Source organism: Schistocerca cancellata, chromosome 6, assembly GCF_023864275.1.
Source record: "Schistocerca cancellata isolate TAMUIC-IGC-003103 chromosome 6, iqSchCanc2.1, whole genome shotgun sequence".
Lineage (NCBI taxonomy): Eukaryota > Metazoa > Arthropoda > Insecta > Orthoptera > Acrididae > Schistocerca > Schistocerca cancellata.
Window position 1 is genome coordinate 631,393,094 of NC_064631.1, and position 15,717 is coordinate 631,408,810.

Below are 15,717 nucleotides of genomic sequence, written 5' to 3' on the forward strand. Positions count from 1 at the left end.
CTTTACAGAAGCTCTCCTGCGAACCAGGTAGGAGACGAGGTACTGGCAGAAGTAAAGCTGTGAGTACTGGGCGTGAGTCGTGCTTCGGTAGCTCAGTTGGTAGAGCACTTGCCCGCGAAAGGCAAAGGTCCCGAGTTCGAGTCTCGGTCGGGCGCACAGTTTTAATCTGCCAGGAAGTTTCATCTTTGTTGTTTCTTAGATATAATGTTCAACTGTTAAGGTGCCCTCCAAATTCTGGAGTTCAAAATCCCACCTCACTTACCATGTGTTGTGCTCTTCCATCATTCACTAGTACCTCTAGTTATATGGTGATCCCCATCAGTTTAGTGTACAGCCTCCCACATCTCATGCTTTACCCTTGCGACAACCAACTAAAGGCTATGTAAAGTTATATATGTATTAAACTGTTCCTTTCACAGGTTCCCATTACCATAATGATGTGTCATTGGTATTTGTTTTAAATTAGGTTTATAATCTTATAATAGTTTTTAATACTTTAAGCCATTTTTCTGCATTTCATTTGCACGGTGATGCACGTGTTGGGTAAATAGATCAATTAAGTTTTTGTCCCCCTAATTTTAATGTTGCATAGCTTTTCCTTCTATATTTTTTTATCTTTATAGTAACAGGGCTAGTCTATGGGTTGCATTCCTCAGACAGAGGCTTTACTGATGATTATCTTATTGTATGCCTGTTACGTTACGTTTTCATCACATTTATTACATTACAAATGCTTGTTTTAGGCATAATGGCTTATTTACAGCACTATTCGCACCAGTGCTCTGTCAGTTATTATTTGTTGGCTGCCTCGTCTCTTTAAGGGATTCTATTCTATCACTACTAACGTTGGGGGTGTCTCCATGTGCTAATCTATGTTAGAATATTTTTTTCATTTCCGTTTATATTTATTGGCTGTCCTTCATGTTTTAGTTATATAGGTTACGAAGATGCTTTCTTTTTCATGCTTGAAGATGTTGCTTAAATATAGTGAAACTTGACATGTGAACAAACCAGCAGTTAACAGTTGTTTATGGTTTTATTCAAGTTAAATTTACTATCAGCCTCTACAAGAACACAAAGGAACAATCTCTGCTGTTTGCGCAGTTCCAATGACAGTCCAATGATGAAATCACCTGACTGAAAGAAGAGATCCAAGACTTGGCTGCCATTTGTGGTTTGGGATATCTCGTGTAGTTAGACCTGGACCATCCCGCCACATTGTATTACACACGCAGTGAGCTCCAACTGTGTCTCAAGCGCCTAGTTCCGCAAAATGATTCCGTCCTCAAGCTGATGAGAATGCTGGGGATTAATTAGAGGTACTTTATAAATGACACCAACATCCAGGAATGTCTCATGTTGGGGACGAGTCTTGTTAGAATCTCCTTCAAGCGGAATGCCTAATGGTAGGATTACCTTGATGTTAATACCAAAAAGAAGGGTCTCGAAAAGTGTGATTTTGAAGAGGATTTTTATAAATCAATGAAAAATTGTGTTTCCTAGAAAGCTATGGAGAATGTAAGAAACCACCCAAAATTCATTTAGCCTGTTTATGAGATGGCCGTTGTGGCGCAAGAGACTAGTTTTCCAGGGGAAATTTGAGTGGGTCACCATCTTCAATGAAGGACTATTCACTGTGGAGATGAGTAAAGTTTCAGTGGGGTTCGAACAGCCTGTCTACACTGTGATGTGTTTCTTGACCTCTCCAAACACCGTTTATGCCGAGTGGACAACTTTTATTTGACTTTCTATCGATACAGACAGTTTCACTTGAAGGGTGAAAATCTGTGATCCATATGAGGTAATAATGTCTAATATTCAGGACTTCAACATATCTAGGTATGTTGCCAATTATGCTTACGGCATAACACCTATGTTCACGAGCCTGATGAAAGGTGAGGCAAATTGCTATCAGCTTGTGGAGTTTGTGAGACTCAGATCCAATATATACGCTTACCACACACATGCAGTTGCCACCCTACAGTGAGCTAGGAGTGTGCTTCAGGCAGCCTCACAGGCTCTCACGATTGAGAACTACAAGGAGTGCCTGAAGATTGGTGCAGACGGTTCTGCATACATGGTGAACCAACTAATACATCGGTCACAAGGTCATGAAATACACAATGCACCGAAGCTGAGAGTTGGTCTGTCACACCTTCATGACAAACGCTTCACTTGTACAGATGCGATCGGAGCTTGCCCATTCTCCTACAAGTCGTTAAAGAGGGGGCGTGGGAGGTTGGTGGGAGACAGAGAGAGAGAGAGAGAGAGAGAGAGAGAGAGAGAGGTAGTTTGTGTGTTTGTGTGTAATAGATTCACAAGTCTGCTGCTAGTCTCACGTATACTGTAAACGTAGTATATATTGAAAACTTCATGTACAGGAAAAAAACTATGAGACTAGTAGAGTTAGTGTGAAAACAAAACAAAAATGTAACTCTGCAATCTTGTGTAAATATTATGTATTAGTTTCAAAAGTTATCCTCAGTCGAGAATCGTATTACTACTCAGTTGTCACTAAGTGCAACTCACAGACGGAAAATCATGTACTTGCATGGGCATATTTATATGCTTTTTATGCTTTTGTGGATTTCAATCATAGGATGCGGCAACAAGGACAGTTTATTTTTGTTATTGTTTCTTTATTCACACACCACTCATACACACACACACACACACACACACACACACACACACACATACACACGCATGCACGCACACAAAGCCATACGTCACACAATCATTCGGTTTCTTTTGCAGAATTGTCCAAAACATTTTTTCTGTGTACTCCAGATTTAGCATGAATCATCTTCAGGACTATAGGTGCAGTTACATATACAGGTAATTCTTTATAAAATTTAAAATCTTAATACTTTAATTCCTTGACACTGGTTCAATACGAGTATGTATATACCATTCTTATTGCTCTGGATTTACACTATTCGCATCGAAATGCTCTACGAAGTTTACGAATTTATGGTATGCAGTTTGAATATATCAATGCCAGCAGCTCACTCTCTCCACCACAACTGCCAACACACATCATAGATCAAACAAATGCTAAACACTTGAATGATTTATGTAAATGCACACGTCCCCTGAAATTAATTCAAGCACCGCTTCACCACTGGTCTCTCATACGGACAACATACATCATAACATATGCATATCAGTTGGTATAGGTCATGGGTCATAATCTGTCATTTTATTCTCTGTATACTACCTCAAGCTGCTCATACAGTCCCACTCATACCATAAATTTTGCACTTTAGCACCAAAATTTGAAATGTCTCTATTTCGTTAAACTATTCCAAAGTCACTTCATTCACATGTTCAGAACCATTAGCAGTCACATTTATGTGTTGGCGAATAACAATATTTTTGTGGGGCTTTAGCGCAGCGCAACAACTTTAGAAAGCTCTGGTGGTAGTAAAAAATAACGGAACAACGACAGGTCTGTTAAATCTAGAACGGCATCTGCGATTTGCTACTCAGGAAACATGGATAATGATGTAGTGAGTAACTGAGAGTCCTCATCAAGGACTTCTTACGAGCCTTACAGTAGCAGTGTAATTAATGATAAAGTGTGGGTACAAAAAATACGTTTATAAAGATTATGTTGCTAATATTATTAACTAATGAGTAAATACTCACTTTCAAACTTCCGATTTTGGGACGATCTCAGCTAACAGTGTAGTTAGCAGAGATCTGTGTCTGTTATGTATAGACACAGAATGGTCATTGGGTGAGAGAAACTGGAGGACGGGAGGGAAAGGGATTGGTTAATCTTCACAAGGTTCGCCAGTGACCTTGAATGTGACGTTCACAATTACATCAGTTGCAATACGACACAACGAAACGACTGTTCATGTAAGTTGAGTCAGCATTTTACCCAGAATCGCCACCAACTGCCTACTACTGCCTAATCCGCATCCCCGTCAGAAGCTGTTTAAATCATGAATCTTTAGACCTCTCATAGTAACGACGAAAGTATAGCCACTACCTCAGTTACGAATAAACATTTTTGTGCAGCTCACGACGCTGCCTTGGATGTTCGTTTGTATGTGTATGTAAGGAGCTTGCATTCAGAATACGTTACTCATAGCACGACTTTATTTTTGAGTTGATTAATTCTTCGGCCGTAACTGATATATTTGTTTTTGAATAACTGAATGGCATAAGGGCATACAAGTAGAAAGCGCTACAGCATTCCAGTCTATGAAGTGTACCATAGTTTTCCGTCTCTTTAAGCGATGGTCACTGAGATTAATCAGATTTTTATACAAATATTAAATGATATTTCATTAATAATATCAAGAAAAACAGATAAAAGTAGGGTTACCGTTTCAACACGACATCGTGTATCAGTTACCCAGAGCTTTCTGTGACCGACATCATCTACAAACTTTATGTGTAGTTCTATTATTGCTGGAGGACATAAGATCTGGTATTACATCGCGTCAGTTGTGTCCTGTCAGCTGTTTTGTATCAGAAAAGCAAGGTTCTTTCGTCCTTCTTTTTTCGGGATACTTCCCGAAGTTGCTCACTTCTTGTGGCAGATTTACGTCAGATAATTAATCTCAGTAAACCTCCACCACTTGCTCAAAATCATAGAGTTCTGAAGGAACATTTCCATCGAGATGGAGAAAATCTCGTACAAGTCCGTGAAAATGGCAACAAACACCAAAGCTCACAGTGAATTTCAGGTGAGGTGTGTTAGCGAATGTCTTTGAGGATCGTTTTAAGGCGTCAGTAGCTCATGTACGTTACAACCAACGTGCCATCATTGAATTTCTAAGTGCAGAGAAAGGAACAGTGGGGAATATTCACAGACGCTTGTGCAAAGTCTATGTAGCATCTGCCGTCGAGAGAAGTACAGGTAGTCGATGCGCACAGAGTGTGTGGTCATCAGAAGGCGGTTCGACGGAGGTCCACGATTTTGAGAAGTCAGTGAGCCCACCAAATGGTTGAAATGGCTCTGAGCACTATTGGACTTAACATATGAGGTCATCAGTCCCCTAGAACTTAGAACTACTTAAACCTAACTAATCTAAGGACACGACACACACCCATGCCCGAGGCAGGAATCGAACCTGCGACCGTAGCAGTCGCGCGGTTCCGGACTGAAGCGCCTAGAACCGCTCGACCGCAGCGGCCTGCAGTGAGACCATCCACGGCTATCACACGTGACATGTCGTATTGAACTGATGTTGGCATTCGCGAGGACAGACGCATTACGACTCGAGAAGACATTTTGAGGACGGTGATGAGGTGATTCACAGGGTGAAGCACTGGCTCCGCCACCAGAACAAGGATCTACACCCAAAGAGCATACACACCCTTGTTTCGCACTGGAACAAGGCAATTGAAGTAGATGGAGATTACATGGAAAAATATGGCATGTAAATAAAACGCCATTCTTTCATGTCTGTAATTCTCATTATGTTCAATAGAGGATCACCGAAGATAAAAATACGGCGCATTTCTCTGTGGGCAAACTTCGAAGATCACAGGGTGTAATGACATTAAAGTGAGTAGCAATTATACTGGACATGGGTCACGAAGAGGGTGGTCCTTACGGACGAACTACTGATGTCAGGTAATTTTTTTATTTTCTATAAGGATCTAGGGGTGTCTTAGCGTTTCTCTATCACAAAAGTCGACATGAACTCAGTAACAGTGTATAACGTCTACATCTACAAATACATTTACATCCACTTAGGTACACTGCAAATTACACTTTAGTGCCTGGCAGAGCGATCGTCGAACCACCTTCTCAATAAATCTCTATTATTCACTATCGAACATCTTGTGGAAATAACCAACACCTATATCTTTCTAAGCGAGTTCTGATATCAATTATTTTATTACGATGAACGTTTCCCCCATGTACGTTGACGTCTACAAAATACACTCCTGGAAATTGAAATAAGAACACCGTGAATTCATTGTCCCAGGAAGGGCAAACTTTATTGACACATTCCTGGGGTCAGATACATCACATGATAACACTGACAGAACCACACGCACATAGACACAGGCAACAGAGCATGCACAATGTCGGCACTAGTACAGTGTATATCCACCTTTCGCAGCAATGCAGGCTGCTATTCTCCCATGGAGACGATCGTAGAGATGCTGGATGTAGTCCTGTGGAACGGCTTCCCATGCCATTTCCACCTGGCGCCTCAGTTGGACCAGCGTTCGTGCTGGACGTGCAGACCGCGTGAGACGACGCTTCATCCAGTCCCAAACATGCTCAATGGGGGACAGATCCGGAGATCTTGCTGGCCAGGGTAGTTGACTTACACCTTCTAGAGCACGTTGGGTGGCACGGGATACATGCGGACGTGCATTGTCCTGTTGGAACAGCAAGTTCCCTTGCCGGTCTAGGAATGGTAGAACGATGGGTTCGATGACGGTTTGGATGTACCGTGCACTATTCAGTGTCCCCTCGACGATCACCAGTGGTGTACGGCCAGTGTAGGAGATCGCTCCCCACACCATGATGCCGGGTGTTGGGCCTGTGTGCCTCGGTCGTATGCAGTCCTGATTGTGGCGCTCACCTGCACGGCGCCAAACACGCATACGACCATCATTGGCACCAAGGCAGAAGCGACTCTCATCGCTGAAGACGACACGTCTCCATTCGTCCCTCCATTCACGCCTGTCGCGACACCACTGGAGGCGGGCTGCACGATGTTGGGGCGTGAGCGGAAGACGGCCTAACGGTGTGCGGGACCGTAGCCCAGCTTCATGGAGACGGTTGCGAATGGTCCTCGCCGATACCCCAGGAGCAACAGTGTCCCTAATTTGCTGGGAAGTGGCGGTGCGGTCCCCTACGGCACTGCGTAGGATCCTACGGTCTTGGCGTGCATCCGTGCGTCGCTGCGGTCCGGTCCCAGGTCGACGGGCACGTGCACCTTCCGCCGACCACTGGCGACAACATCGATGTACTGTGGAGACCTCACGCCCCACGTGTTGAGCAATTCGGCGGTGCGTCCACCCGGCCTCCCGCATGCCCACTATACGCCCTCGCTCAAAGTCCGTCAACTGCACATACGGTTCACGTCCACGCTGTCGCGGCATGCTACCAGTGTTAAAGACTGCGATGGAGCTCCGTATGCCACGGCAAACTGGCTGACACTGACGGCGGCGGTGCACAAATGCTGCGCAGCTAGCGCCATTCGACTGCCAACACCGCGGTTCCTGGTGTGTCCGCTGTGCCGTGCGTGTGATCATTGCTTGTACAGCCCTCTCGCAGTGTCCGGAGCAAGTATGGTGGGTCTGACACACCGGTGTCAATGTGTTCTTTTTTCCATTTCCAGGAGTGTATTTTCGCATTCGAACAAGATGATTGGTGACTGAAATTTCGTGAGAAGTCCCTCCGCAATAAGAAACGCCTTTGTTTCAATGATGTACACCACGCATCCTCTGTCATGCCCGTAACAACATCTCCCCTGTTTCTCGATAATACAAAACGTACTGCTCTTCTTTTAACTTTCTAGATGCTCTCCTTAATCTTATCTGGTAAGGATCGCGCACCGCACAGCAGTGCTTCAAAAGAGGACGGAAAAGTGTAAACAGTCTTTTTAGTGGATCTTTTGCATCTTCTAAGCGTTTTGCTAATAAATCGCAGTCTTTGGTTCGCCTTTTCCATAATATTTTTTATGTATTCTTTCACATTTAAATTGTTCATAATATTAATTCCTAGGTATTTAGTTGAATTTACGACCTTCAGATTTTACTAATTCATCGTATAACCCCAGTTCAACTTATTCCGTTTAGGACTCATCTGTATGGCCTCACACGTTTCTTTACTGAGGGTCAATTACCAATTTCCGCGCCGTACAGATATCTTTTCTAAATCGTTTTGCAATTTGTTTTAGTCTTCTGATGAGTTTACTATAGGATAAATGACAGCATCATCTGCAAACAGCCTCGGACGGGTGCTAAGGTTGTTTCCTAAATCGTTTATATAGATAAGAAACAATAGGGGGCGTATAACACTACCTTGGGGAACGCCAGAGCCCACTTCTGTTGTACTTGATGATTTCCCGTCAGTTACTTAGAACTGTGACCTCCATGACAGGAAATCACGAATCCAGTGCATAACTGTGACGATAATCCATAAGCACGCAATTTAATTACAAGCCGCTTGTGAGGTACAGTGTCAGAAATATTCATATCTAGAAATATGGAATAAATTTGAAATCCCTTGTCAACAGTACTCAACATTTGGGAGTAGAGAGTTAGTTCTGTTTCACAAGATCAAAGTTTCCTAAATCCTTGTTGACCGTGTTTCAATGGGCTGTTCTCTTCGAGGTGATTCATAATGTCCAAACACTATATATATGTTCCAAAATCCTGCTGCACATCGATTCCATATCTTGAGTATTGATGTGACCTGTGCAACTTTGGATACGGATCTTTCGTCTAGCTAACGGTTGTGTATTGTTAAGTATGGAAGTACTGCACTGGCATCCTCTGAAAGGAACATAATTGATATACTGTCTGGACAGAGAGACTTGTTCTTATTAAGTGAATTAAGTTACTTCACTACTCCGACGTTATCTGCTTCTAAGTAATGTTGGCAATTCCTCCTGATTAGAATTATGAAATATTTACTTCGTCTTCCTTGGTGCAGGAATTTCTAAAGACTGTTTAGTAACCCTGCTGTAGCAGCACTGTCATCGATTGTATTTATATTGATATCGCACGGAGAAGGCATTCACTGTGTCTTGCCGCTAGTATACTAAGATAGCCATTCTTGGGGATTTAGCGTTCGTTTCAATAGGCATGATTTTTCGTTGTTTCTGCAACAGTGTTCTGACTCGTTTTGTATACCAGGAGGCTCAGCTCCGTCGTTAGTTGATTTATTTGGTATAAATATTTAAATTGCTGCTGATATTAGTTCTCTGAAATCAAGCAACTTTTTGTCTACACTTACATTGTTGATTTGGGAGGAGTAGAAATTGTCTCTCAGAAAGGCGTCAAGATAATTTTTGTCTGTCTTTCTGAACAAGTATATTTTTCATTTATTTTTGGAGGATTTGGGAGTTACAATATTCAGTCTTGCTACGATATTCCTGTGTTCACTAATCCATGTATCCGTTTTGTTGCTCGTTACTAGCTCATAATTGTTTGTTGCTAAGAGATCAAGTGTGTTTTGTCAACCGTTTACTATTCGAGTGCGCTCAAGAAATAACTGTTCGAAATAATTTTGAGACAAGGCCGTTAGCTCAATTTCGGATGATGTTTTATGGTTACCTCCATATATAAACATTTATTCTCGCCAACATATTGAGGGTAAATGGAACCCACAACAATCTGTAATTGTATGAGTCGGTTAAGTGTTTGAAATTAGACTTAAGTTTTATTTGAATCTTTCAGCAGCTCTACCATCTGAGTTGGGAGGTCGGTAAAGGTATCCAATTATTACTCTATTCCGGTTGCCAAGAATGACCTCTACCAATACTAACTAACAGGAACTGTCTACTTCAATTTCTTTACAAGACAAAGTCCTTTAAACATCAAGAAACACTCCACCGCTAACTGTGTTTTTTTGAACACAATTAGGTTCTTCGCAAAAATTTCAGCTGAACTTACCTTCAGCTTTAGTGCTTCTAAGAATTTGAGCATCAGTGGTTTCTATTAGCGCTTGGAGCTCTGGTAATTTCCCAACACAGTAACGACAATTTACAACTGTTATACCAATGGTTCTTAGTTCTACGTTCTGCCAGTGTTCGACCTGCGCCCTTTGAGATGGAACCCTTTATGTGTTTCTCAAGACTATCCAAAATAAAATCCGGCCAGTCCACGCCTACTGTCCGTGAAGCCGCCTCCTGCGTGTAATGACCTCCAGACATATTTAGCTGTATCTTAAACGCCACTGCCCTATGACGCAAGTAGAGGATTCTACAACATAGACTATCGCAGAATCGTCCGAGCCTCTGATTCAGACCCTCCACTCGGCTCTGTATCCGAGGTCCGCAATCGGTCCTGTCGACTATGCTGCAAATGGTAGACTCTGCTTTCATCTCGAATGTAAATGTGACAGCTTTTATCATTACTGATAGCCGTTCGCAACCAGAAAGAATCTCTTGTGATCCGAAGTGACATACATCGTTGGTACCGACGTGAGCTACCATCTAGAGTTTCCTACGCCCAGTGCTGTTCATGGCATACGGGAGGACCTGTTCCACGTCTGGAATGACTCCTCCCACTATGCATATTGGCTTTCTTACCCATCTTGGCATTCATGTGCCTAAGAGGCCACATAAGGCGCCTAACGTAAGAGCTGCCAACTATCAATAATCACACCCTCTTTGATTGTCCGGATCTTGCAGGCTGAGAGACTTAGGCAGAAACACGAATAGCGAGTGCATCCGGCTGCCGGACAGTGTCAATCATAGACATCACCAGGACTCTATTGGTCACACTAACCTAGGAGGCCTTGCATTGCCCCCCTCACCTCCCCACTGAAGTTTTTCCCCCTCTGCACGACCCGAGGCGACCTCTCACTCGAACACGGGTAAGGGGTCATTCCTCAATGCAAACAGTAACTGAGCTGAATGAGATATTCACTCTGCAGCGTGGTGGACCACTCCCTGGCAAATTAAAACTGTGTGCTGGACCGAGACTCGAACTCGTGATCTATACCTCTCACGGGCAAGTGCCCCACCAACAGAGATACCCAAGCACGACTCACGTCCCGTTCTGCCAGTATCTCATCCCCTACCTTCACAGAAGCTCTCCTGCGAACCTAGCAGATCTAGAACTTCTGGAATGAGGATACTGCGGAGACGTGGCTTAGCCACAGCCTGGAGGATGTTTCCAGAATGAGATTTTCACTCTGCAGTGCAGTGTGCGCTGGTTTTTGGAAGGTAGGAGAGGAGATACTGGCAGAAGTAAAATTGTGAGGACTAGGTGTGTGTCGAGCTTGAGTAGCTGTTGGTAGAGCACTTGACTCTGGCAGAAGTAAATCTCTGAGGACGGGGCGTGAGTCGTACTTAGATAGCTCAGTTGGTAGAGCACTTGCCCGTGAAAGGCAAAGCTCCCGAGTTGGAGTCTCTGTCGGGCACACAGTTTTAATCTGCCAGGATGTTTCAGTAACCGAGCTGGCTACTGTGCGGTCCGATCGGCGGACTCGTGGGTCGTGTTGGACGTCCTTTGGATACCCACAGACAGTCCACAACAGTGCTGCCCATCCACTGCAGCCTCAAGCTGTGTATCCGCCTGGAGCTGAGGGCGAAGCGTCACCAACTAAGGTCGCATACGCACACAGCAATCACAATTACTATCCATACTAGACACTGCGGAAAATTACGCTACGCAGACAAATAAACGGCGATCGGGACGCATTATGAAAATTTACTGTAGACTCTGACGAAAACTCAAGAACTATGTCTAATGAGTAACATGCAGGAATTCAAAAACTAAACTACTACCAAAGCACACAGATGGACTTGCATAATTCGCTCCTGGTTAGGAACTGATAATATGTGACGAAAATTGTAGCTTCCTTGCTGCTGCTGGTGTCTCGGCCGCCTGCTGCTGCCGTGACTCAGAGGAAAATCAACATGGCCTCTCTCTAAGAGCGTGCAAAAATGCAACAGGACATAGAGAACGCCCACTGAACAATTTGAAGTAGGGAACCTGGTATCGGAGAATGAAGCATAAGGAGATATGGAAGTGTAGTTCTCTACTCTTTGTCTAGCATTACTGTTTTCCAGCTTATTTACAACTAATATGTGTACAAGTTTACACATACTGTGCAATTTTTTATATGTAGATCTTTACTTCCTGCAAGGAAAGAAGGAGGACGAGCCTGTTTACTAAGAAGTCATGATACAGTAGGCCATCTGAATGGCCACCTGCTCTTGAGGTTTGTGCAAAGAGTTCTACCTGAGATGTTGGAGAACGTATCCTTGAGTGTTTGTGAGACTATGTGAATAAAAGATGACCGATTACCACCTCACATCAATGTGGAAGTCCGCAACCGCCTCAATTCTGTATAACCTAATCGCTAGATTGGAAGTGGAGGTCGTTTTCAACGGCCTGTGAGGTCACCTGACCTGAACTCCCTTGACTATTTATTATCGGGGTATCTAAAAACATTTGTGTATGAGACCCCATTGGATACGGAGATGGAATTAGTAGCCAGAATTGCAGCTACCTGTGACGTGATTCGAAACACACCACGGATATTTATCAGGGTGAGTTATAATATTGTTCGCCGATGACATGCTTGCATTGAGGTTGATGGCCGTCATTTCCAGCACATTTATTAAGACACAATGCAAAAGGTACGTTCAATGTGTCAGTGAGGATATCTGCAGTTAAATATAAGTAACGTAAATATAAAACTACACAGTATTGTATTTATATTCCTATTGCCTCCTCCCAGGTTCCCTATCTTAAATTGTTCAGTGGGGCATCCTCTATGTCCTGTTATATTTTTTCACACTATTACAGAAAGACGCTGTATGTAAGCCGAAATTTTAAATATGTTTGTATTTCAGAAAACCTCTGAATCGCGTAGGTGACACATAGGCCTACATTTCAAATGCATAAATTGCAACCGAACTAGAAAATACCAAACTTAATCGGGTATTGATGACCTGTTCGTGGTGGAGGCAGATGCAGTGGTCTCATTTTCAACCTTTGACAGTGCCTGCTCAATCGGAGATGCAGACCGATCCACACAACAGCCTTACTTAAATATCGGTCAAAAATTACCAACAAACTTGTATGATCTATTATCGAGAGCCATACAAGTTGTATGTCATTCTGTGTCCCAATCACACTGCGTGGTTAACCATCAAAGCACCTGGCATATAATACGGACAAAATTGAAACGATGGTCACTGCACAATGCCCAATTCCAGCTGTTGTTCGTGGCACACCAATAGCATAGAGAAAAGAGGTCTATCGTAATAAATTGGCGTCACTTTCGAAACTGACGTATTGCCTATAGATCGTGTATAGCTCACCCTCGCCAGTTTGCACACGATGGTTACCACACGGCTGCCGCACAGATGGCGAGCATTCCATTTTGTGACATATAGGAATTCTGACTGAAGCAAGAATACAAGCCAAAACTGTGTACATGGGGTCAGGAGCGTGTGCACTGCCGCAAAAGGAAACTGTGGACAGTCTTACCACACACCTGGTGGCTACAGTAACTATGTCGATAAGCTACTTCAGACACTAAGACAAGGAAGAGGACAATTGTCTAGTGATCTGTATGACTGGCTGGATGAATCACCACTAGATTTAGACTCCATCACTCCTCTAGATAGAATCTAACCTCTAAAGTTTCCCTCTCGACAGAGGTGCTAAGATAACACTCTTGACAATTCTATAGGGCCCATCACCCGTATCAAGACTGGCGGTAAGACGTCGTGTGATCACATTATAATTTCATTCACCTGTTCGTCGTCATGTGCCACCAAACTACCTCATCCTTTGCACGTGTCTCCAATTAACATCGCTGTGCTAGTTAAGCTATCCAGACAAAAGTACGCAGACATACACCAGTGGAAATTAGTACGGAGTTTGTTCACCTTCGTCTTTGTTTCACCACTGGGGACACATTTCAGTGATGCATTTGACTGTCTGTGCAGGAATGGCAAGCCATTCTTCCTCAAGAGCGAAAACCAAGGATGGTAGTGATGTTGAGAACTGGGATCTAGGGCGAGTTCGACGTTCTGACTCATTCCAAAGGTGCTCTATTGCATTTAGTACATGACTCAGTGAAGGCCATTCCATTTCAGGAATGTTATCAGTGCCTCACAGATGATGCTGCGTCGGCAGGTGATAGTTGAAGTGATCACTTTAGCAAATATTTACCAATAGCAGTATTTGTGGCAATGTTTTGATCACAAGCGAGGTAAATTCCTCCTACAAGTCAGTCATGGGCCTGAAGATGGCGTAGTAAAAGGATTAAACTGGTTTCCAAATAAAAGAAGGTTGAAAATTGACGGCTGAAAGGTGTTTAACTTGACACCCTTCACCAAAAAAGTGTTATACATGACATTGCTCCACCTTACTCTACACAGATAGTTCCCCAGTATCTCAATAATCAGTTTCAGACCAGGTGCACCGACCGAGGGGAATCCAGTGCATGCGCTTTTAAATAGTCAGATTTGAATACATTGTTTTCTTCCTTCCATGAAGTTTAAAATCCTTGACGTACTCTATTCCTGTGCCCGACCTCGTCGCTCTCAGAAACTGTAACCAAAATGGATGTGATTAAATATGGAATATGTGAGGTGTTTTCCGCAACAAGTATGGAAAGCAGGGCCAATGGATGAGTGGAAACATGAGGCGCTCACTTCCAGCAATTTTTATACATAATTGGTAAATGTATTGTTTTTGCTGTATGAATAATAAATGCCTTCATATCTCTATAACTAAGACAAACTGCCTATTGGCTTCTGTCTCGGGTTCTTCGGCCGACGTTCATCTAATGATTTTTCTGACGTTTCGCCAGCACGAGTAGCTGGCATTGTCAAAGCTTCACCCTCCATTTCCAGCGGTGAACTGCCCACCGGCAATGGAGGGTGAAGCTTTGACAATGCCAGCCACTCGTGCTGGCGAAACGTCCGAAAAATCATTAGATGAACGTCGGCCGAAGAACCCGAGACAGAAGCCAATAGGCAGTTTGTCAACAAGTGGCCACGAAAGCCTTAACAATTTCTATAAGGAAGGTTTTTCAGACCTATATTTTTATCATAACATTTCTAACATTTTGATATAAAAATAACTTTTCATTGTTTTTGACATAACGTCCTTAGACAACCAGTAGAATAAACAATTTCCTGGACCGAGTAGTTGAATGACCCGAAGAGGATCGCTTCAAAGACCCCTAAATTGATTTCTTTATGAGCCCATCTTTATACAGACGGTTGCGGGACCTCCACTGTTCAGTATCAATTTTCTGAAGCAAATACCGTCAGGCATTTAAATTTCCAGTTATTTTATTTCAGCAACAAGTTTCAATGTTACATTACGCCATCTTCAGACCCTCTGACGGACGTGAATGAAAAGTGATGATTTAAGGCATCACCGAGTTAAAAACGTACGGATACCCGCCGATGAATATGGGCCAATATTTTGACTGGACCAGAGGTAGGATTCTTCCTACACGTCGGTCAGGGAGCTTGAAGATGGCATAATGTACCGCTGAAACTGGTTGCTCACATAAAATAACGGTCGTAAAATTTCGACGGCTGAAGGTGTTTTGATCGACATTCCAATCAGATTTCATTCAGATATCATAAAGTACTTGAAATTTCTAAAATGAATCACACACAGTATTAATAATCTGATACCACTGAGTAGTTTAGACACCTACAGAGAAAATGGAAGGAAAGTGTAGCGTTGCCAAACGTGGCGGGGCTCACCGTTGAGTATGTGGACGTAGGTGCTGGCCGGCTGCGCGTCGTTGGGCACGCACGAGTAGTTCCCGGAGTGCTCGCGCGCGGCGCTGGGCACCAGCAGCGTGCTCGACTTGGCTGGTCGGTCGGTGGTGACGTTGATGCCGCGGTCGGCGTCGTAGTTGACCATGCGGTTGTTGTGGTACCAGAAGACGTAGACGGGCGGCTCCGTGCTCTGCCGGACCGTGCACACCAATCGCAGCGCGCTGCCCAGCTTCAGGTACTTCTCCGACGGCCCCGCGATCTCCGCTCTCGCCTCTGCAAAAGTAGAAGGGAC

General features: G+C 43.6%; 1 protein-coding gene and 1 non-coding gene across 2 annotated transcripts in view; one reads left to right on the forward strand and one right to left on the reverse strand.

The window, feature by feature from the left end:
• Positions 1-15,717, reverse strand: part of LOC126088459 (zwei Ig domain protein zig-8-like) — a 203,599-nt gene that overhangs the window by 58,679 nt on the left and 129,203 nt on the right. Inside the window, exon 5 of the mRNA XM_049906601.1 lies at positions 15,408-15,698. Within this exon, the coding sequence (XP_049762558.1) occupies positions 15,408-15,698 (291 nt within the window). The remainder of the gene's footprint in view (positions 1-15,407; positions 15,699-15,717) is intronic.
• Trnas-cga (transfer RNA serine (anticodon CGA)) lies at positions 82-156 on the forward strand. The gene has a single exon. It is a non-coding gene; the product is annotated as a tRNA-Ser (tRNA).